This window comes from Culicoides brevitarsis, chromosome 1 (assembly GCF_036172545.1).
Source record: "Culicoides brevitarsis isolate CSIRO-B50_1 chromosome 1, AGI_CSIRO_Cbre_v1, whole genome shotgun sequence".
Taxonomy (NCBI): Eukaryota; Metazoa; Arthropoda; class Insecta; order Diptera; family Ceratopogonidae; genus Culicoides; species Culicoides brevitarsis.
Window position 1 is genome coordinate 17,780,969 of NC_087085.1, and position 24,436 is coordinate 17,805,404.

At 29.3% G+C, this 24,436-nt stretch overlaps 1 protein-coding gene and 1 non-coding gene across 2 annotated transcripts in view; one reads left to right on the plus strand and one right to left on the minus strand.

Annotated features, from left to right (window-relative positions):
• Positions 1 to 23,449, minus strand: part of LOC134837375 (uncharacterized) — a 43,637-nt gene extending 20,188 nt beyond the window's left edge. Inside the window, exons 1-2 of the mRNA XM_063852746.1 lie at positions 23,327 to 23,449; positions 20,093 to 20,902 (exon numbers count right to left, since the gene is read on the minus strand). Coding sequence (XP_063708816.1) covers positions 20,093 to 20,884 — 792 coding nt within the window. The 5' untranslated portion in view covers positions 20,885 to 20,902; positions 23,327 to 23,449. The remainder of the gene's footprint in view (positions 1 to 20,092; positions 20,903 to 23,326) is intronic.
• Trnal-uaa (transfer RNA leucine (anticodon UAA)) lies at positions 9,810 to 9,893 on the plus strand. Its single transcript has one exon. It is a non-coding gene; the product is annotated as a tRNA-Leu (tRNA).
• Positions 23,450 to 24,436: the final 987 nt, after the last annotated feature.

Genomic DNA, 24,436 nt, shown 5'->3' on the forward strand with positions numbered 1-24,436 from the left:
ATTCAACTCCCAAGAGGTTAAATTAACTCCCGAAGGCTTAAATTAACTCCCGAGGTGTTAAATTTACTCCCGAGGAGTTAAAGTTAACTCATGAGGAGTTAATCATTACTCCCGAGGGGTTAATTGGACCCATTTTTCTTCCATAGAGTATTGCAGTCAACAAGTAACTCACCACTATCAAACAGCGGAACCCACTCAGTTGTTTCTGGTCTTTTGTTCGGTTCAGTTGGAAAATTATTTTTTGTTATCAATGTTACTTTGTGTTTAAAAATAGATTTTTTCAGTCAAAAAAAAAATGATGGAGATTGAAACAGTTCGCAGAATATTCACAAAACTAGACACGCTAACGGGACTTTTCATACTAAGCAGTCGTGAAAATGAGCTTCAAGGATTATCGGTCAAGCAAATAATTTATCGGACAATTTGTTGTGCTTCGATATTTTTTTATGTCCTACTCCTGTGTTACACAACGCACGTTTATCGATTCAACACCTTGGAGTTTACAGCTCTTATAACGGATTTAATCACGTATTGGATCATGATTCTTGGAGCTTTGAAATTCTATTATCATCGGTTGGAGTTCATTCGGATCATTGAATGGTGCTTTGCGCAATACAATGGAGATAATTTTCATACGAGTGTTCAGATTAACGCCAGGATTCGTTTTGAATACGCACAAAGAGTTCTCGTGAAGTACATTAAGCTTCTCACGGGAATGTGTACCGTGGATTGGGTCCTACTTTTTATCATGTATCCATTAGCGAGTTATCAACAAGGGCAAGATGAGTATGAATCACCTTTGGACATGGAAATCCCGTTGATTGGGTCAAAGAAAAATTGGACAGGGTATTTGGTGGATTATTTCTTGCAAGCTGCCGGCGATTATTGGTTTCTTGTGTGTGCTTCGTTCTTCTTTGGGATCTATATTATGGTTTATTACACGGTGACAGCTTATTTCGACACTATCGTTTGGGTTATTATCAAGATCAAGCGAGAGTTGGAAGCGGATTTGATCACGGATGATGACGATGAAACGAGAATTCGAACGCAAGCTAAACGCGTCGCTTGGACAAACACAAAGAAGAAAATTAAGTTAATTGCGTCGGTGATGCATCGGAAAAATTTGCTGAGACAAAGGCAGTTGAGAAAAGTTCATGCTGAAAATCATATTAATGAAGTACCAGCAACTGGAGCATCAAATAGTAATTCAATTCCATCAACAACGACGACCACAACAACAGCAACGACGTCAAATGTAGAAACAGCTGGGCCCCCAAGTAGAGCCACGACGGCATTTGCAGAGCCACAACCAGGGGTAAGTTTTGTGTTCAAGGTCAAAAAAGTCAAATTTACTTAAAGAATTTTCTTCAAAATAAGTTTATTGACACAAAATCAGTTGACTTTTGACTTAAAGCTAAAATTTCTTAAGTCTTATTTTACTTTAAGTCAGTTAAGCAAATTTTTAAATTCTTTTTCTATATTGACTTACCTAATTTTGGATTTTCGACCAATTTTTAGGAAAAAATTAAACAAAAATTGTAATTTAAGTCAAATCGTCTTACGTCAGCTTAAGTCAAATAGTTAAGCTGACGTAAGAATAACTTAAGTCAAATTATTTGACTTAAATTACAATTTTTGTTTAATTTTTTTTCCAAAAATGGTAAAAAACCAAAATTAGGACAGTAAAAATAGAAAAAAAAAATTAAAAATTTACTTAACTGACCTTATGTTAAATAAGACTTAAGAAATTCTCGGTCAAAAGTTTTTATTTTGTAAAAATTAAATAATTTTTTAACATTTTTTTATTTAGCCCAGTAGAATGTCTGATCCTCAAGAAGGTTCAAGCCAAAGCACAGCACCACGTCACAAAACCCTAAAAGAATGGCTCAAAATTGTCATCGAAATGATTTGCACCGTCATAGAGTAAGTATTAATTAAACACTTTTCCTGCAATAGGTCAAGGACGTGTTATCAACTTATCAAATTTTCATAAATGCGTTTTTTCACATAAATAAATTAACAATTTTTCAGAGTTTACTCCGCCTACACTTGCCAACTATCAACAACGGTACTATTATTCGAAATTACAGTTTTTCTGTCGAACTTTGTGCTTGGCCTCACGGTACTTCTTGCGAGCGACGATATGTTCATGTTTATCGATTTGATGTTCTTGAACGTTATTCTCGTGTTCATCGCATGGTCAAACGACAACATTCAGGACAAATTAAGGAACATATCGAACGCCTTCTATGGCTTGCCATGGCACGCGATGAATGCCAGAGACAGAACATCCACGTCAATCGCTATGAACGTAATTCATCACAACATTGGGGTATCATCAGCTGGCTTTCATCGATTGTCGAGACAAAGATTCGCAAAAATCATCTTTTTCTCCTACGCAAATTGCCTACTTTTGAGAACGGTGATCATTTATTGTAACAAGTAAACTGAAAACCACCAAAAATTGAAACGAATACGCTTAAAAAATTAGATTTTAAGGAAAAACTTTTGAATTATGTACAAAAAAAAAGTACTATCGGTGCCAATACAAGGCTAGTAAAATTTTCCCATCGATTGATTTGTTTTTTTTAGAACGCAATGACAATTCATTGTCAAATAATTTTAATAAATAATTGCTTTGGCTAGCCATATAGCCACGCTATTCTCACACAAAACTGTCGCGGTAGCAGTAGAATATGGATAGAAAATTTTAAACACGACAAAAATTAGTTTTTCTATAAACATTTACAAAACAATACAAAACATTGTCTCCTACTCGAGAACTGCAGTCGAGGGAGGATGGCATGCGAGCACACACAATTGTGATATATCTATTTTTAGTAAATGAGTTTAAAATTTATTATATTTGACTTTGTGCTATATTTGCATGTTTTGAATTCATTTAAATTAGTAGCGTTTATCTATTTTGCAGTTAGAATTCATGCATAAAATAATATAAAGCTAGGAAGACAAAGTGTTGTGACTCATGTAAGATTTTTAATTTTATAATTTTTAAAATTATTTTCCAGGGTCGGAAATTTTTTGAGTCAAAAGAAAACTTAATGCTTGAGAAAAAGTCAAAATTAAGTTGAATTTTGGCTTAAAAGTCAAAAGTTAAAGTTAAGATAATATTTTTTTTAATTCAAAGTTTTAAGTCAATTAAGTCAAAATTAAAAATTCAATTTTTTTAAAATTTTAATTTTTATAAAAAAATGGGTAATAAAATTTAATTTTTGCCGTAAGTAGAGACTTATTTTGGGCAAAACAGAACTATTTTTCATGAAAATTTTGATTTTTTTTTATTTTGACTTAGTTGACTTAAAACTTAATAAACTTGACTTAAGAAACTTAAGCTTTTCCTTTGACTTTTCAGCTAAAAATCAATTTTATTTTGACTTTTTCTCAAGTAAAATAATTAAATTTTCTTTTGACTGAAAATATTTTCGACCATGTGTTTTCAAAAAGCAATTAACGAAACTAGTGAATTAAATTTTAAAGTTAAGTTTATGTAATAAAAAAAAGAAAAATTCATGAAAAACTAGATTTTCATACAATTTTCACCTTTTACACCTCCTCAAAAACAAAGCACGTTATTTTAAATAACAACAAAGCCGCCTTTGTTTTGATTACATTTGCGGTGTGTGGTATTATAACAATATTATGGTTAAAAGGTATTTATCAAGCACAGTAAGAAGGTAACTATTTTCCACGTAAAACGGATTTATAGAAGTTGCAAATATGATGATAAGGACTTTAAAAAGTACTTGAACTCGGTGTATTTAGCTCCAAGCAACGTATTAACTTTAACACGAGAAGGGCGGATCCGGATCATGAACTTGTTTTATATGCACTTTACTTGATAAGAAAAACAAAGGAAAAAATTTCTTTCGCAGGTGTTTGTGGAATTAAGGTCCATCCTAATAAAATTTTAAAATATATTTTTTAAAAAACCACCATACGGTTCAGCTTTTCGTTCATATGCACTTGGATCACAATATTCTGAGAGATATATCTGCAAAATGATACCCTAGAGACCATGAATGTGAATGAAGTTTAAGTTCGCATAACTCTTGTATTCTACATTGTACCGACTTTGGCTCATGTATTCAAAATAATAATAAAATATCTCGTTTTTCCTAATAATTTTGTTGAGAATGCATCCAGTTTTTTATCAGATGATAATATTTTTTATTTTGTGTCCATGGAATGTATTACTTTGTATATGATACAAAAATAATAATAATAATGGAGAGACATCATAAATGCATTCAAACAACCCGGAAAATGTATTCATATTTGTACAGACAAAAAGTGAAGAAGAAGAAGCAATTTATTTTTGGATAACCTTTGCCTTGCGACATGAATTTAGATGCATTGAACGTGTCTGATGTCTGTTTGAACAAGCACTTGTAACTCTTTTTTTATGAATGAAATTGTAACATTCGTCTGTGTGATGTGAGGGATTGCAATTAATTGGCTTTAAAATACTCGAGAATTAAAAAAAAATTTTTTTCAATATTTTTTAAATAATTTAAAAATAAGAATAAGAAAATAAAATAATAATAAGAAATTCTAAGATTTTTTGGTGAGGAAAACTAGGAATTAATTGAAAAAAAAAAAATTTAATTTAAATTTAATTTTTAAAATTTAAAATTTTAAAATGGAAAAAAATTAAAAAAAAATGGAAAAAATTTAAATTTTAAAATTAAAATTTAATTTTAAAATTTTTATTTAAATTTAGTAAATTGAATTCAGATCTTTTACAAAAATAAAGCATAAGAAAAAAAAGTGATTCTGAGACTTAAAAAAACTTTTTTTAAATTTTCAAAAAATTATAAAATTTTTTTTCTTAGCAAATAGTCTAAGAAAATTAATTTTTAAGTATAAAATTTGGTAATTTTTTGATTAAATTTTAAATGAAATCTACTCATCTTTAAAAAAAATAAGAAAATTACTAAATTTTATTTTTAAAAAATAATTTTCTAAGCTCTTAATTTTTTTTTTTTAATTTTTGTAGTATTTTGGAAATTTTAAAGAATATTAATTTTTTTTTTATTTCTCAGAATTTCTTTTTCTAATTAGAAAACTAATTAAACTAATTAAAAAAAACTAATTTTTTTAATTAAAAAATCTTAATAAAAATGGTAATAAAAATAACGAAAAAAATTCTGATTTTAAAAATTTTTGATAAAAATTCAGGAAGTGACAAAAATTCTTAATCAAAAAATTCTCGAGCTTCAAAAAAAATACCCAATGGAACCCACAAGCCAATAAGGATCCCCTCAGACGTCGAAAGTAAGTACCGCGCATCGTAAAAGGAAAAATGATCCTTTTAATGTATGATTTTTTCGTCTTCAACTTCGTCTTTTTTACTCTTTATTAATATTCAAAGAATGTTTCGAGATGCTATTACATCGCTCTTAGACATAAAAATAAATTTGATATGAAATCGATATCATCTCGTGAGCAATAACGATTTGTTGTTTTTTTCTCTCATTGCATCTGTTTCTGACCATTTTTTTTTTTTCAATTCCAATCGTTGTTGGTGGCGAAAAAACATGCGAACAATGTCAGTGCCACGAAACAGAGAGAAATTTTATAAATAATCAGCATAATTTGTTCATGATCATAATTATTATTATTTTAAATGATAAAATAACATCAATTACATTATTTGTCGGTCGGTTGGCGATACGAAAATTTAAATTGATCCGCATTTATTTGACCGTACATTAATTCAATCAATTAATGGTTTTGTTCTCCATTATTTGATCATAATTGGAATAATTTGCATCCATCCAGTAGTTTGAAAATTCAATTTTTATCCAACTTTTCAGCAAATAAATTGGAAAAATGTTTTATAATTTAATGATGATTATTGTAATTTAGTGGCTTGCCGTTGTGGGCTCCCATTTTGCATTGCAATTCAATTTGCGACGAGAAATAAAGTTAATCGAGAGAACGAAACTTTAATCAAATTCGCATCTTTGAGTGTTTATTTGCTCGAAGCTATTCTATAATTTCTTGGATCAACAAGAAATGCTAGAAGCTTGTCGCAATCACGTTGTTATCTCACAAAATATCATCATCATCATCATTGTTGGGGGGACAAAAGAAGTCTAATTTGTATGTAAAACATGAAACCGGTGCTAATGTTCAGAACAATGTTGCTAAAAAGTCACAATATGTTTCGACTCCCCTTTTTTCGGAGTCTCTTTTATTCACAACACACACACAAATTTTATTGTAGTTAAAATATTTTTGCTAAATCATGCAAGTCCTACACCTTTAGGAGTGGATAAATAGACAGCAGGGATTGTCAACCAAATTATTCCATTTTAATAAATAAAATTTTTCAAAACCACGTGACTTGAATATCCCTCCGAAAAATATAATTTTCTTTTGATAGACGAGACACGCACAAAATTTTCATTTAAAATATCATAAATAAAGTGGTTTACCTGCCGTCATGCCGCCCATCTATCCATCCATTGATCATTAATTTCCTCAAAAATTACTCAACAAAAACATCTCTCCAGAATTTTACATTTTATAGAAAAAGTCGTCATGTCATTTTGTGGCCAATTAATTGTTCGTCTGTCGGAACGCCCAAAATATGCCATAAATTTAAACCATTTAAAAATAAAAAAAAACTTTAAATTAATAATTGTGCATAAAATATGAAGTCCTCGTGCACGAGGGGAAAACTTTTCCCGAAAAACACATAATAATATTTTATATGAAAGGGAATAGTAATAAAATTTATGAAAACATCAAAAAATGGAAAATATTGAGCAAACTATGCCACCCGCTGTTTGTATGCTAAGCGTTTTACGTTTGCGGTAAAAAGACAAATAGAGTGTTGAAATTTAATATGAAATAATAAATTTTTTTATTTGGAAAAATTATTTTGTAGTTTTGTTATTTTTTATGATTTTATGAATCGTGCAATCGAAATTTAGTTTTTTTTTTGTGTTTTAAAGGGGGAATTCTAACAATTGTCTACACCTGTTGTCTCCAAAACTTTAAAATCTGCGGTTCGCATTGCAGACCGCATTCCGGTCGGCGGTAAGTAACCATCTTGCCGTAGGTCGTCGCAAAAGGTGGCAAAAGTTATATGAAAGAAAAGTAATTGCATTCAATAAAAATGAATTATGATCTCGTGTGTGTCGTGTCTTTGTGTAGCTTTTATTAAGGTTTCATAATACCTTCCTCCTTCTTCCATTTCCGCGTGTGGCGAACAAAAAAAAAACGCGAATTTAATATATATTATGTGTGCTATAAAAAAAAGCGTCTTATCGTCGTGGAAAATTAATATTTTACTCCACGCGACAACGAAACACAAACACACAGGAACACGACGATGAAAAAACATGAAAAATGATGTAACGATGCAATTGAAAATAAAACAGCTCACTCGCTGTGTCGTCGTCGTTATCGTTGTCGTCATAATATTACAACAAGACCTGGCTGGCATGGCAGACAACTAACTGGCTATATATGGGACAAACACGTAACAAACAACAGGAAAAAAAAACATGATAATTTATTGAATTTTTAATAGCGCCCCAATGCCGTTGACATCAATAATAAATTTTAAAAAAGGGACTTTTTAATAAACGCAACGACGATAAAAAAAAATGTGCAATGTAAAGGGAAAAATCACTAAAGGAAATTATGTCAAAACTATTAAAAATTTGTGTCTTGCTACTATTAAAAAAGTTTCTGAGGCATTAGTGAGTTATAACTAGTAAAAAATTTTAAATTTCAAAAATTGATGAGAATTTTTTTTTATTTTTACAATTTTATTTTTATACTCTGCGAAAAAACTTTTGAAAAAAAATTTGCGACTAAAAAAATTTAAAAAATTAATTATTAAAAATATTAGGTTATTAAAAATATTCTAAAATTTTTTTTCGATTTTTTTACAAAAGGCATGAAATGGAAATTATTTTGAAAAATCGTAAAACAATTCTGTAAAAATTAGTTAAAATTAAAAAACAAATTATTCGTTTCTTTTTTTCTAATTTTTTTGTTCAATTTATGAATGTACCCCAGTTATGAATGTGCCCCGTCTTCCCCTACTATTAAAAAAGTTTCTGAGAAAATATTTTTTTTAATTAATAATTAATTAATTTTTGATATTTATATTATTTTTTTTTAATTAAAAAAATAGGTAGGTACTTCAAAAATTTATTTATGTTAAACTTTTAATGTTATTTATGCGTTTTAAAATTTTATTTAAAAAAAATAATATTTAATTTATTATTTGATCAATTAAATAAATTTTAATTAATAAATAAATTAATATCAAAAATATTGAAAAAAAATCTTAGAAATATTAAAAAATATCTTTTCGCTTATCACCTCGCAAAAATCAAAACACTCAGTTTTCATTACGAAACGAGCTAGTAATTTCCTTGCAAGAAGCTCATTTAATTTCCATTCAAATGAAAAAAAAATAGCAAACAAAAAACGGGTAATTTAAAACGGTGTTAAATCAATAAAACGTTTTTCCTTTTCTTATGCGCTTCTGCCTTGCACCGAAGAAAAGATGCAAAAACTGCATTAATGACAGTCGAGTAACGTGTAACAACATTATCAAGTGCACTACATTGCAGCAGTAGCTCAAAAAAACATTTTTCTTACAAACACAAAGAAACAGGAAAAAAGGCTCATTAGCGAGGATGTCCTTGCACGACGTTCCGCGTCAAAAGGTAAAATCACTCGTTTATCACTATTCACTTTGAACATTTTATTTACGCGAAACGGAATTATCATTTTACTGATATCCGTCCTTTTGTCTTGATTTTCGTTTTTTTGTCTATCCTGTTATTTTAATTCAAAGTTAAAGAAGCATATCGTTAAATGTTTTTTCTTCCCTTCGTATGTCCTTCTTCTTTGAAAAAAAAAGACAAAAAAAATCTTTGCATAAATTTCCTGCTTGCTTCTTCGTCTTTTTATTATCTTGTTGGACAATAATGGCATTTTCATTTAATTTTTATCTAATTTTTTGCCTAGTTTTTTTTCTTGAATAGTAATTTGTGATGCTGTTTGTCTCATACTGACTCGTATTAAATTTCTGGAATGGATGTCGTTAAATTGCTCTTTTTTAGTTCAATTTTTTGTTTTTTTCCTTTAATCTTATATCATGTCTCTTCATCTTTGGCTGATGTGTACAAAGAACCACAAGAAAAGACAAAAACACAAGAAAAAACTCTTCAAAAATATTTAATTTTTAATTTATGGCCACTCTTGTAGTACTTGTGCTTTCCTGTTGTCTGCCATAAACTTCCGTATTTTACGATTAAAATCGAGCAAGAAGAAAAAAAGTAAATTGTGCCAAGAACAGAAAATGAAACCAAACCCTTGCCAAAAAGTAATCCAAGTCAGATTTTAACACAGCTATAAAGTTGTTTTTTATTCCATTTCACGTTTCGCTTGTTTTTCGCTCGCAAAACATCATCAAATTTTAATGAGGTAAAAATTTGAATTTTTCTCAGGTCTTGGAGCAGGTCAAGCAAGAAGAGTTGATAATAATTTTAGATGACAGTTCATTGAATTATGACTTTTTTCTTCAGCAATTTTTTGAATTTATTCGATAAAAATGAAATATTTAACGATTTTTTTAAATGTTTGAAAAAAAAGTTTTTTTACGTTATCTACTACACATCATTCGTTCAATTACGTTCGTACGCAAGATACCGTTATTCTACTGTACGCATAGACAATTTTTTTATTACATATGCGAAATTCTTACATGTATTAGATACTGAGTGTGGTTGTAAATAGCAACGTTATCAACATGGGTCAGGTTGTCCGAGCGGTCTAAGGAGCCAGATTTAAGCTCTGGTACTCGTATGAGTGCGTGGGTTCGAACCCCACACCTGACAAAGCCCATTTTTTATTTTTTTTATTTATTTTTTTTTATTTATTTAATAAAATTATTAAAATTTTGTAAAAATGACTCAAAAAAATTTTTTTTATTTTATATTTTGTTAAAAATATTTTTTACGGAACCAACAAGTGCATCAAATTAAAATTTAATGTCAATAAATTTAGCGAAATAAAGTCTTTCACTCCATCTCATAAAGAAAAGAAAAATATAAAAAAATACAATTTCTTTAATAAGATCCTCATAAAAAATGTAAGATGCGTAAATCCAACGTTACGAGCTACCTGTTACCAGCTACACTCAAATTCTGTGTGGTTGCTTTAATTTTATCTCTTAACAAAATTGTCTTTCTCACAATTTTTGGGCAAAAATTAAATTTTCTTTACACAATTTCATCTTTCAAAGGAAAAAATGTAAGACGAGTTTTTCTACCACATTTATTGCGATACCGAAACCCAAAAATGAAGAAAAAAAATCTTCTTGGAAGAAACACGTTGTAGCTGTACAAATTATTGTGTAATGGCTCGTGCAACCAACATCGTCACCATCACCACAAAATTGGGTGAGTGTTTCACTTGAAATCCTCGTAGGTGTCTTAACTAGATAAGAATGAGTCGACTAACTGCGAAAAGTGGGAAAAGTTATTGGGTCATAAAATTATGTAACCGCAAGGTAAGCCACACACGAGCATACATGAGAGCAAAAGAATGAAAAATGTGTCTCATTTACCTTTTTAACCGAAACCTCGAGCAAGTAGCTTGACTTGACAGACAACTTTTTGGCAAAGATTTATGTCTGTCTAAAAGGTTTTTTGGGTCATACAAGGGATTTTTCGGGGTAAATGTCTGAATCAATCATACTAGTTACTAAATAACATGACAAAAAGTGACGTGAAAGCAGGGAGGAAAAATTTTGAAAGACTGTGACTTAAATTTGAGCTTGAGTTAAAATATTTTGACATAATTTGAGTTTAAATTTAAGAATAAGTCAAAAAGTTTATGTTTTTCGATCAAATTTTGGAAAATATTTGAAAAAATTGGGAAAAATTGATTTTAAAGATTTTCCAGCCCTGCTTTAAATTTTTCCGCCAAAAAAATGTTAAAGAAAACTTTTCCTTGTTATTATACGAAACAATCTACACGAGACATTATAATTCATTTTTAATTCGTCTGTTCTTGAAAATTATTATATGACGACAAGCACGCGGTATTTTCACATAAATATTCATTACTTTTTATTCACTTCACCTCATCTATCGCTCTCACTCTTTTTCCTGATACAAAAACAACTTCCATTCATTCATTGTGAAAATATACAAAAACACACACACAACATTAACTTTTCATTTAAGGGCAATATATCAATATTAATTATACATTACTATAATAAAATAATAATCATAAATAACATGCTCAAAATTATGTTTTCCATATTCGCGCGCGCTCGTGTCTCACCCGAAAATAACACGCTATCCAAATATTAGAGCGAGAACATTTTTCGGGTGATTACAACGTCACGTTGACACGAGAACAATTAACCGTCTCGAGCATTTTTGCAAGCCATAAATTTAGCAATTGATGAATTTCGGGACCCAAAATTCAATTTATCTGCCCGTGGAAATTTATGCAGAACCTGTTCCACACTCAATTCGATTGTATTTATTGTCCGACGCAACTGCGATTATATTTCGATTCACGTAACTTTTTATGGGTGTTGTGCCGTGCCATGCCGAGCTACAATCGTAACAAACAAACAAAGAAAAGGCATCAACATCGAAAACGATCCTTTTTTGTGTCCAAATCCAATATATATGGACATTTATTTTCTTGTTCTTTCTTTTATTATTATATTGTTACACCTTTTGTTACTGTTATTATTATTTCGTTAAAGGAAAAAGAAATAACCACACACACACACTTACACACCTTTTTGCTGTAGAAAATAATTTTTGTGCTTTTTTAGTGGAGCTTACTCGAGGTCGCACTATGGGATGTTTTGAAAATTTTTATGAAAAAAAAATTAAAGTAGGCTTTTTGTCGCTTTAAACACTAATACATTAAACGAGATATGTTGCCATACACTTAACAGATTGGTTTGTTGTAACATTAGACGAACACTGCTATTTCAGTTTCCATGCGTCAATATTCTAAGAGCTCGGTTTTGTACTTTTTGTAGTGATGCGATGTCTTCTTTTTTGTTGAGAAACAGTATTGAGCTGCAATAGTCTACATGGGAGCCAATCATGCATTTATACAATGTAATTCAAAATCGAAGCGGCCCACCGCGCATTTGCGCGAATTGCGCATATGGCCAGTCCGCCTCTGTAAGATAAGGAAATTTTTCAAGGTTTTTGTTCAGAAAATCAACCATTTTCGCCATTTTTTCTGTACATGTTCTGCGTTCTTTTCATATTCAGTTTATCATCGATTATCACACTAAGGTATTTTGTCTCTTTCACGATTTCAATATCACAGTTTTCAAAATTCAATACGTTTTCTTCTAATTCAACTCCGATCTTATTCACGTTTAACATGAGATTGTTAAGATACGTTGGACCTCTGTGAAATCTGTAAAAAAATTAATTTCGAAAATATATGATTTTTTTAACAAAATTTAGAAAAACTTTCCCACTGTGAGTTATATCGAACCAATTCCTTACATCAATGATCCCTTTTGCTCCCTTCATCATCGAATACATCCAAAAAACGGTATTTTGCCTTATTTATGATTGTAATTCGATTGTTTCTGTTTGTAACACGGCATTTTGAAGAGGTTAAAGGATTGCTCTTTATTGTTTTTATTATTGAATCGTCGAAGCAGGAAATGAGACGCTCGTCAATAAATTATGTGGAAACAAGGCAGTAACAATAATTCTTCTGTCCGATTATTATGTCTGATGTTTTTGTCGTTTTGCAGGTTTTTCCCTCTTTGTAAATTCCGCAGAAACGAGAGAAAAAGTCATTAACACACATTTTCCCCCATTGCATCTGCCACACCATAATTTTGCATAAAGCACACGAAAAACTTGCTCAATTTCTGTGTTCAAAAGTTGTCTAAAGAAGTAGAGCGTCAAGCTAAAAAAGCGGCAGCAGCAAAAAAAAACAAAAGAACTAATTTTAAAAGATCTGTAAACAAACATCAAGAAATGTTAAAGTTTTTCTACTTGCCACAAACGACGCGTGTTGCAACATTCCCTGCAACAAATTGTAACAACAAACAACTTTTGAGATTAGTTTTGTGTCGATGTGCTGCCATGCCATGCCATTGTTGTGTGCCTGTGACGTGTGTGTGTCTGTGAGAAAGTTGTTAATTTTCCTCGGTTTTTATTATTACTTCAACTAACCGAGACACCTAAAAAAACTTTTTTTTTCTTTTTGCTTAAAAACAACAAATGGACGGAAATGAAAATTTTCAGAACAAGAATCGACGAGCAGAGATGCAATTTTCGTACGAAATTTTTTTGATTACAAAAAAAAGTCTTTAACTAATGGAAGCCATTCCACACCCCTTTTTCATTTACTCCCCTCGCGCGCTGCTTTTTGATTATTATTGTGATTATGAAAAGTGTACAGGAAGAAAAAATCAAGCTTAATGCGTTTCTTCCCACAAATTTTACTTTTGCCGCCGCACGAATCCATCAAAAGTTCTGTCTTGTATTTTTTGAATAACATGCAAAACTCGGAATGAATGAAAAATGAATGTGACAGGAAAAATTCCATTTTGAAATCGAAAGAAATTAGAGAGTTGCATTCCATTAATAATAATTTTAATAATTTTTTGTTGGAATGTCGATTTTCCACCCTCCACTTGACTCGGTGAAATTTCTAAGTAATTTCCGAAAACTCGTAATTGTCTTGCAAGCCATTAGAGAGCAATAAGAGAAATAAAGCGCAAACGAGAAAAGTAATTTTCATAATTTGCATAAATATATTTTCTTCTGGCAAGGCAATTTTTACGTGAAAACGAGGATTGATATGGCTTAGCCATCATGCTCGTGTTGGTAAAACCAAAAAAACAAATAAAATAAAATAAAATTACAAAAGACTCGAAAATTTATTATTTTATTTCATTAACGGGCATGGACGTATAAAAATCATCGTATTAATACGAATCGGGGTAGGTAGGTGCCTTTAAATTATAAATGATACAATTAGGTAATTTAAACAATTAAAATATTCACCCTTTTATTTATGAGGCGAATCGCGCACAAAAGCGGGACCTATCATAATTATTATCGTTAAAATTTAAAGCGCAGAGATGTAATGAAAAATACAAATACGCATTAAATTGTTATGGATGGTCCTTTTTAAGAGCGAAACGACGACGACGAGACAATTGAAAGGACCACTTTATTTATTTTATTACGGGACAAAAAGACTTACTGAATTATTAACGAAAAGCTCATCACGAATTCATGCGTTGCTGACAAAGATGACGAAAGCGAGATAAATACTAAAAATTTTATAAATAAAATTATTTGTGTCGCGAGATTAAAAACGCACAAAACTCGAAGAAGCACAAACGTCATAAATATTTAGCGAGAAAAGTTTTATAAAAGTATTTTATTCCATGAATTTTTTTTCATTCGTTTTCGTTCGAAAGCGGCTTCTTCTCCTTTTTTGCATATAATACTCTTAATGACTAAAAAGAGTTAAGGGATTTAATTATGGATTATGCAATAAAAATTTTAAGTGCTTTCCTTTAAAAATATAAAATCTCGATAAAAGTCTTTGTTTTTTGCTTTTATGTGTGCTTTGATGTAAAAAAAATAAAATGAGTAGAAAATTTAATGAATAGTAAAATTTTATATTTGGAACTTTAAAGTCTTGTTTATCCCATTTTATGGAGGAAGAGTACGCTCTGTGGACGAAAAAAGGATCTATTAAACCCTTTAAGAGGTAAATTTGACTGATTAAGAGATAATTTGACCACTTTTGAAATTTTTCATCCGAAGACCAAAAATATTAACCCCATTGAGAAGTTAATTTAACACCTCAAGAGGTTAATTTGACCTCTTAAGTGAATAATTTGACTCATTCAAAAGCGGTTAAAAATATCACTTACACTTAAGGGGTCATAATAAACTCTTAGTGAGTTAGGTTAACCTTCTGAAGAGGTTAATATCTTTAGTCTGCGGATGAAAAATTGCAAAAGAGGTCAAATTATCCTCTTAATAACCCTATGGGCGAAAAACCCTTTTGAAATCCCCTTTTGAATCGGTCATCTACAGACTCAAAAATTTTAATCATTCAAGAGATCATTTTGATCCCTTAAGAGGTCAATATGATCCCTTAAGAGATCAAATTGATCTCCTAGAGGGGTTAAATTGATCACTTGAAGGGATGAAATTGACCACTTGAAGGGATCAAATTGACCTCTTAAGGGTTCATATTGATCTCTTAAGGGATCAAAATGATCTCTTGAATGATTCAAATTTTTGGGTCTGCAGATAACCGACTCAAAAGGGGATCAGGTTGATCCCATAAGCCTTAAGGGATAAAAAAATTTCCTTGAGGGATCAATTTGACTCTTAAGGGGTCAGCCTGATTCCTTAAAGGATCAATCTGATCCGTTTTTGGCCCATAGGGAAGATAAATTGATCTCTAAAGGATCAAATTATTTCTTAAGCAGTCGAATTTACCTCTTAAGGGGTTCTTTGATCCCTTTTTTTACCCATAGGGCGAGTAATTTCATTTTCTGACTTGAAATTAGCACAAAAAAGTGCAGAAATGCGCTTAAAACTAATTCAAAAGTCGCATTTTAATCCCGCAGATATTTTCGTCGTACACATCGTCATCATCATCATCACAACAACGCAGAAAATAATAATAAAAAAATGAATGAAAAACTTTTTTCCTATTACTATTTCATTTCAATTCCACACAAAAACCTCATTTGAATAAACTCCCACTTTTCTACGCACCGTTTTTCGAGTGGAAACGAAAAAAAAAAAGATAAAAAGCGTGAAAAACTCAAATAATATCATATTATTATTATTTTTTATGTTTATTGTCTCCTCTTCTACCAAAAAAAAAAGTTTTAGACTGATGATGTGTTATCGCACTGCATAAACTATAAAACGTCGTAAAACAGTAAATTCTGCGAGTACGACACGACAATGGTGTAATAAAGCGTCGAAAGCCACAGAATGATGCAATAAAAAATAAAGCCCGAAAAGTTTTGTCGTACGCGAGAAAAGTAATGAATGAAAAAAAAGTAAAACAACTATTTGATTGCATACTTGTAAATTGTTCGGTTTCGTTGTGGATTTTTTTTTGTGTGAGCGCGCGAGATTATTGTTTGAAAGATAGAAAAGTACGAAGAAAGAAGGACATAAAAGTTATTTGTGTCGCATTTTTATAGTGTTTTGCATAAATATTTTACTTTATTTTTCGTTATTCAGCTTTTTAATTTTTTTCTTTTTTATTTTTAGAAAGAAAAAAATCTTTTCACTGAAATTAAGTCGATTTTTTGTGAAATTATACAAATTAAAAAAAAAATGCAGCAAAAAAAGTAGTGCTTGACCCAATTTCCTCCCTTTTTATGACTTATTAGTGGATTTTAAGCATTTTTTCGGTAATCACGTCAAAGATTACCGTAAAAAAATCGCTAAAACTCTTTTTTCTGCTCCATTTTGCATCGACGGCATGCCTCGAAAGAACGCGATGTTTGCCAACAGTTTTACAGCTTATTGTATTATGACTCCTTTTAGTGGCAATAACAGTATAATAACAATAATAATATACACTCCGACGTGTTTCCTTTGTTTTTAAATCGCAAAATAATTTTTATTATATGCATTTTCTGCAGTCATCATGTTTTTTGTTGTTCGTAATGAGAGAAAAAAAAATAAGAGGAAGGAAGGAAAACAGCTTTTGAAATAATATAAAAATTGTAAGAAGAAAATGTCACGTCGCATGATAAAGTCACTACGTGGTACGATATCTTTGTGATACTAAAATAATTGTGTGGAAGGCTTTTTTTACGATCAAATCGTCAACGCTCTGTCGATGATAGTAGTCTTCGTTGTGGTACCATATGAGCGTAAAATTGTTTTTTTTTTCTTGGAAACAAAAAAAAAATTGAGAAAAAAAATTAAGTTTGTGTTGAGATAGAAAAAGAATTTTATAGCTTTCATCTTGTCTTATGGTTTACTTTCATGATGGCAGTTTTATTAACAATCACAAGACCATATGGGAAGCGAAATTGTTGTGCTAGGGCCTTGTGTGCCATTGTTTTAAACGAGTTTTTCATAGTTTTATGTTCTCCGTATTTTTTTATGATATTTATTGTGCAGATTCTACACATTTGAGTAATAAAATGACTTTCTTTCATCAATTTTTTTCTCATCATCGACAAAATATAATAATAATATTTAAATTCACTTAACCTCGAACGACGAAGAAAAATAAAAGAATGGCATGAAGAAAATTATTCGAGTAAAAAAACCATAAAATATGCATTTTTAACGAGAAAATATCTCGAATGTAAACAAAAAGAAGAAAATTGTACAATATTATGGAATTTAAATTCCATCGCTCCAATAAATTCCCTTGAAAAAATATAATTTTTTTATATTATTGCTCTATATTTTTTTTCTTACTCTGTTCAATCATTTTGGTTCCATTCAATCTACTTATCTCGTGTATTTTTTACCTTTCACCCATTATTCTCATGGTATAACTTTTCTTACTCAGTGGGATGATATGGACTTTTTCTAAGGGAAAATTTTCGAAATTTAATTTTTTTAATTTTAAGTATTAATTTTTTTTATTTTTCTTGCATAAAATTTTATGAAAAATTACAAAAAAATTAAAAAAAATTTTGACAAAAAAAAATTAAAAATTTTGTTAAAAATTCTGTTTTTTTTTATTTTTCCCAATTTTTCCATTATTTTTCGAACAATTTTTTTTTAGGACAAAAACTTCTAAAAAAAATTAAAACCGCATTATTTTCTAAAATAAAAAAAAAATTAAAGTTTTAAAAAATTTTCCCAATTAAATAAGTTTTTCATAAAAAATTTTTGTTTCAAAAAATATGTTAATTTTTTTATTAAAAATTTATTGTTAATGGAATAGAATTTTTCATTTCATGTGAAAAATTTTTTTTCACAAAAGCTTCGAAAATTTTTAAAACGCCCTAACTTTTGCAAAAAAATAAAAATTGTGAAAAAACTTCCAATGAAAATTTTAAGAGCTTTATTTCCAACACCCGATGGCTTTAAAAAATTCCATTTATTCCCACTGGGTACAGAAAGAGATGCAAATTATGTCTGTGTTACAATAAACCATCGTAAAAACTCTTAAAAAATATATGAGAATTTTGAGCATGAAATGATATCAGAAAAATTCTTAAAAAAAAGGAGAAAAAACGATAATTTGCATAGATCAAATAATAAAAAGACGTATGCCGACGTACCAATATGAGAGTGTCTCTAATGATTATATGCCAGTTTTTTTAAAGGCTGCCGGCAGAACGGTTGAAGCCGTTTAAGCTCAATAATATTCAAAGAGAAAATTATTACTGACGTCTATGGGATGCTTTAAAAAGGAAAAACTGCTCATTTTTTATCGGGGAAACATCAATTCCCATTATTATCATTATTATGCCTTTACCTTTTCAGCATTTTTTTCCTCTTTTTTTTTTGCTGCTTTGCGTATTTATAAGATTACAAAAATAAAATTGTACATGATAAGGATCGACGTTTCATCATTTCAATATTTTTATTGGTAAAAAGTTATATTTTTAGCAAGATGTTTTTCTTCGACGTTTAAAGTGAAAGGGGAATTTTCGAAAATTTTATCACACACAAAAAGACAATAATAACATTGCGCAAAAATGTTCATTAACCTAATTTCCTATCGAAATCACAAAAGTTTTCCATTAGTTTTATCATTTATTTGCTTGAATTGCCTTCTAATAATGGCTCCTATTACCTTTTTATCTCGCAATACGAAAAAAATTCTGTTTTCTCTCCAATTTTCCAGACAACACACACACAGAAAGATATCAAATTAGAACATTTGTTGTGTTTGTGTATCATTCCCTTCTAATTATTATATTTCTATCCAATCACCTACGAACGTGATTATCGAAGCCCAACATATGGAGAGACATGGAAGAAAATGGGATAAAATAACACTACAAAAATCCAATCCAATGCAAAAGCTAATCATTTAATCAATTATCTGGATTTATTGTTTCGATTTTCTTCGTTGTCGTCCTGGCATTATTAGATTGTTTGGGTATGTGATTGGACTTGTAATTTCTTATTTATACATTTTGTTATTATAAATAAATTAATTAATGATTTTTTTTGAGTGTGTTGGTTGTCGAATACCAACGACTTGTGGAATTTAATATCGATTTATGGTTTTTTTTCTATGAGATTAGGCTGTTCCAAATTAATTTTTATGTTTTGTTTATTGTCAAATAAAGTAAAAATTTGGATTAAAAAAAATAAAAACTTCGTAGAAAATTAAAAATTTAACAAAAAAATATAAATAAATATTTTTTTACATTTTGTCTTTTAAAAATTTCAATTTTAAACAATTTAAAAAAAATATATAAAAATTTTTCCCATCATTTTCAATTTTTTTATTTTAAAGGATTACAGTTTTAAACAATTTTTTATAATTTTTTTCTCAAATAAAATAAATAAAAGTTAAGTACCCTAATAAGAATCCTAACATTTTTTTCAATTAAAATTAAATATAATTATTATATTAAAAAATTTTAAAAAATTGATTAAAAATTTTAAAATTAAGTTAAAATTTTTCAAAAAAAAATTTTTTAAATTTTTAATTGCTTATTTTTAAAAAATTTTAAAATTATTCTGTAAAAAATTAAAAATTTTAATGTTTAAAATTTTGAAATTTTTTAAAATAGAAAAAATTTTCTTAATTTTCAAAATTTAAAAAAATTTTGCTAATTTTACGAAAAATTTTTAAGTTATTCTTTGAAATGAAGGAAATTTGATTTTTTTTTTTTATAAAAATTTAAAAATAAATTTGAAACAGCCTAAATGAAAAAAAATCCTAATAGAAAAAAAACTAAAATCAAGTTGTTTGTTTAGCTTCTAATTATATATATTGTTTGTTTGCTAGCTCAAATGCCGTTAAAAAAGGAGGAAATTCTTCGTTCCGTTGTTTACGAAGCTGATTACTACACAGAATAAATATTAGTTTTGCCACTTACCTTCTTGTTGTCTCTGAACTTGAGCCAGCCCGAAACGATTGTTTGGTCTTGCAGCAACATGCTGTCCTCGTCGTCGCCCTCACCAGCGATCTTTTCATTGTAAGCATGCGAACTGACACTATGAGCGGGACTTGCAAACACTCCCGGTTCACCCATCATACTTTTGGCGGGACTTCCGAAACTCGCGGTCATCGCGTTCGGCTTGTGCATTGGCGAACTAAAAACGCCGGGCTCACCAAGAACACTTTTCACTGGCGACCCATAAAAATCTGTCTTTTGTCGACGCAACGTGGAAATTTGCTTGTGATTGCTTCCACACTCGGCAAATTTCTTGGCACACGTGCAATCGGAATCGACACGTCGTCGCATTGACATGGGCGAGCCCTCGCAATCTGTGTTTCGACGAATTGTAGCGGAGCCGAGACTGTTTCGTGGTCCAGCGGCATAAGCGTTATCGACGACGTTGTAGTTTAAATATTTGCGCGAAACAATGGGAGAGGGTTCGACATCCCCCTCGAGTTCGAGACGTTTGCGGATGGCAAGTGGTGTAGCTTTGTCGCAAATTATTCCTTGTAATTTGTCGAGACGACGTTGTGGCAGTGGGCTATTGGCAGCACTTTGACTTCCGGACTCGAGAAGGGCCCGATGATGGGCGTCGAGTTTACGTGCGACTGCAGGAGTGTTTTTGCAAGACTCCGATGTGTTCAAGTTCATGAGCATTTGGGCGGCGATCGCTGGATTATCCATGGGACGACGCTTGGGCGCTGTGGTGATCGGTAGTTGATGCGACATTTTGATAAAAAAAATTCGCTGGAATGGAAAAAAAACGGAGAAAAATATTAAAAGTCGATTTGTATTCGAGGAACTTCCGTTTTAATTTTATGTAATAGACATATAATTGTTGCGGCAACGAGAATTTGTAGCACTATAATTATCGGAACGAACGTAATTTAGTGCCTTTACACCCCTCCTTTTTGTAGGAATTTTCTAGAGGATTTTTGCGCGCGTTCCCAACATTAATAAAGGTTAAAAAACGAAGAGGAATTAAAAGTTGGAAAAGAAAAATAATAAAAATTTCATGATAGGAAGGTGTTTTTAAGTAAAATTTATGTGAAATAAAGCATATGGGTGAAAGTCGTTTACGTTCCAAAAATTCAATGGAATCGATTTTCACCTTCAACGCGTCTCAAAAACGTGCCGTTAACAATCATAAGCAGCTTAACCTTTGTCTACATTTTGCTCCATTACAAAAAAAACGCAAAATGTCAAACGCCTGATCTTTTTTGTTTGTTCTCAGCTCAAATTACAACACTTTTGCAATAATAACAATAATATTACTAATAATGAGCATTGTTACAACATCGCACATTGCGAAAACGGGAAAAGGACAATAGAGACACAGACACAAAAAGGGAAATCAATAATCGGATCAAATAACGTTATTTATATATTTTAAACTTCACCTTCAACAGTTTCCTTTATTATTATCGAGGAAAATGCAGTTAAGGTATAATAATAGATTGGAATGTCTTTTATAGAGAGTGTCGGTTAAACATATGGCAATTTTGTTCCTTCTTTCGTTTTTTTTTTTAGAAATTTTTGAGCCAGAGCTGGGACAACGGAGAAATTGTTTACTTTGTTTGGGTAATATTTAACCTTTATCCCTGTTTTACCTTTGAAATATTTTCATGCAGGCAAAAATAAAGAAGAAGAGTTGAAAGATAGACCAGAAGGTATGCATGAATTTACTTTGATGTTCGATTATAAAGGTTCATTGCAATTACACGCAGATCGAGTTACAAAGTAAATAACCATTTTTCGCATGAAAACGGCGATGTTGTAATGTTGCTGGTGCACGCAAGTTTGAAAAATGAAAAAAAAATGGTAAAAAGAGGAATAAATTTGTTGCAAGTGAATTAAGGGAATGGAATTTATACTAGTTGAGTTAAAAGAAAATTTTTGCAGTAACTTTTAAACTGTTGTAATTTGGAATTTGAAAATTTGAAGAATAAGGAATTTTAGTTAAATTATTCTTCATTGGACTATTGCATGAATCAAAAATAAAAATATTGTGGACTCTTATAGATTATCAGGGCATTAGAATGGAAAATCAAAAATTCAGTAAGTCAAAAATGTATAATTTTCAAAAGGGATTCTTAAGATTTTGCATATTTTTGTACATCCAGAAGGGATCTTTCTTGAATTAATAAAAAAATAATTTTTTTTTTATTTTAATACGAAATTTAATATTTTTCTAGCAAAAATCAGAAAATGCAAAATTTTTTTAATTTATTTTTATTTTTATCAAATATTAATTTTTTTGAATTAGCAAAAATTTTAAATTAAATTAATATTTTTAACAAAAAATTCAAGAATAAATTATTTTAATGCATTTTTATTAATTTATATTTTTATTTTATGAAAAATAATTTAAAATTTATCTAAATAAATTGCTAAAAAAAATCCAAATTTTAATGAAAAATATTTTCTATTAACTTCAAAATTGATGTAAGAAAATTAATTATTAGTTTGTTTTTTTTCCATAAGAATTGTCTTCATTACGGTAATTGATTTTTTATTTTATTATTTAATATTAAAAGCAATAATTATTATTCTTTATTTCTTCACGAAATTTTCTTAGTTAAAATCAGAAAATGCAAAATATTGAATAAAATTGATATAATTTTGGAAACAAATTATTTTTTAAAATTTATTTTCAATATTAGGTATTTTATTTATTATTTTTTCATTCTTTTATTTTCTTTGTTTCAAATGTTATTTTTTTTTATTGAAAATTATTTTTTTAGTCACTCAATATTGCTCCTGAAAATGTTCCACGAAATTAAAAAAATATTTTCTATAATTTATTATCAAAATTATTCGATTAATAAACGATTAAAAATATTAAAATAAATAAATAAATAAACCTCAACATTAATAAATTGGATTGCTTAAAAACTAAATCTTTGTGAATTTTGTACGAATTTATATTTTAAGTTCTCAGTATAAAGGTTAAGTCTGAAAAACTTCTATTGAACAAAAAAGGATAATCCCCCGATAGATGTTCAAAACTTTATATTTTTTACAAGAATTAATTATTTTAAGGTATAAAAGTACTCAAAACATTAATAGTTTTCTCATTAAACTATTAAAATACCATTAAAGTAATGATACTTTTAATACCATTTAACTCTAAACACTCTAAACATTCATAATAGTAATATTAATATTTACCTCTTAACAACTCTTCAATTTGTACAGAATAATTTCGAGTTCCTAATATTTATTTATTTAAATCTGTTTCTGTTTATTCTGTTATATTTTGATTATTATTGTGAAACAACACACTGATAACACATATTTAAATATAATATTATCGTCATTATAGGATATCATGATTTGCATTTGAATGATATAATATTTATTTTATTATTTTATATACGACACTTACTTATTTTAATTGTTGTATTCAATTAAAATATTATTTTTTTTGTATTTCAAGCACGAGCGTAATTGTTTAATTCATTTAATTTTATTTTAATAATAGATTAATATCGGCTGTAATTTGAGTGTTGGCTATAATTGAATATACGATTGGCAAATAATAAATATTTTATTGCTTTATTTTTTATTATTATGTTTAATATTGCACTGCACTGCACTTTTTTTTATTTTTGGTAATAATTATATACAATTTTATTTTTTATTTATTTTAATATTTTAATTATTATTTTATGATATATGTTATTATTATTATTTTGTTACTTTGATTGATAATATAATATTATAATTGTAAGGTTAAATATGATTGAATATTTTTTTGAGCTCCTTTTGATATTATATATGATATACAATTAATTATTATGTTCACTTGTAAATATTTTTTTTTGATTAAATACGGTTTTTGGTGGTTTTACGATATTTTGTATGAAAAAGTCTATATATTCGGTACACTGAAAAGGAAAAAAATCATGAAATCACGTTCGAAAAAGTTGTGTGTCCGATAAAATCTCACCTCATAGAAAAAGACGTTAAAACTACCACGTTGACAGCTTTTACAAATATCTTCTGACAGTATAATATATCTCTACGACGATTCTTTATTAACTTTATTTCCTGAAAGTTACCAGTTTTAGTTATAATACTACGACGTTGCTACTATGTATTGTATAGGGACGTTAATATATATCAGACTTGATGCACTTTTGTCTTTTCACGATAAAAAGGACATGAACATGTCACGTCTTCGTTATATTCTTCAAACGGAATGTGTATGTATACCACGACGATAAGATTGATTGAGTTGATTATGTCAAGTTATGTCAGTCTTTTTAATATTATAAA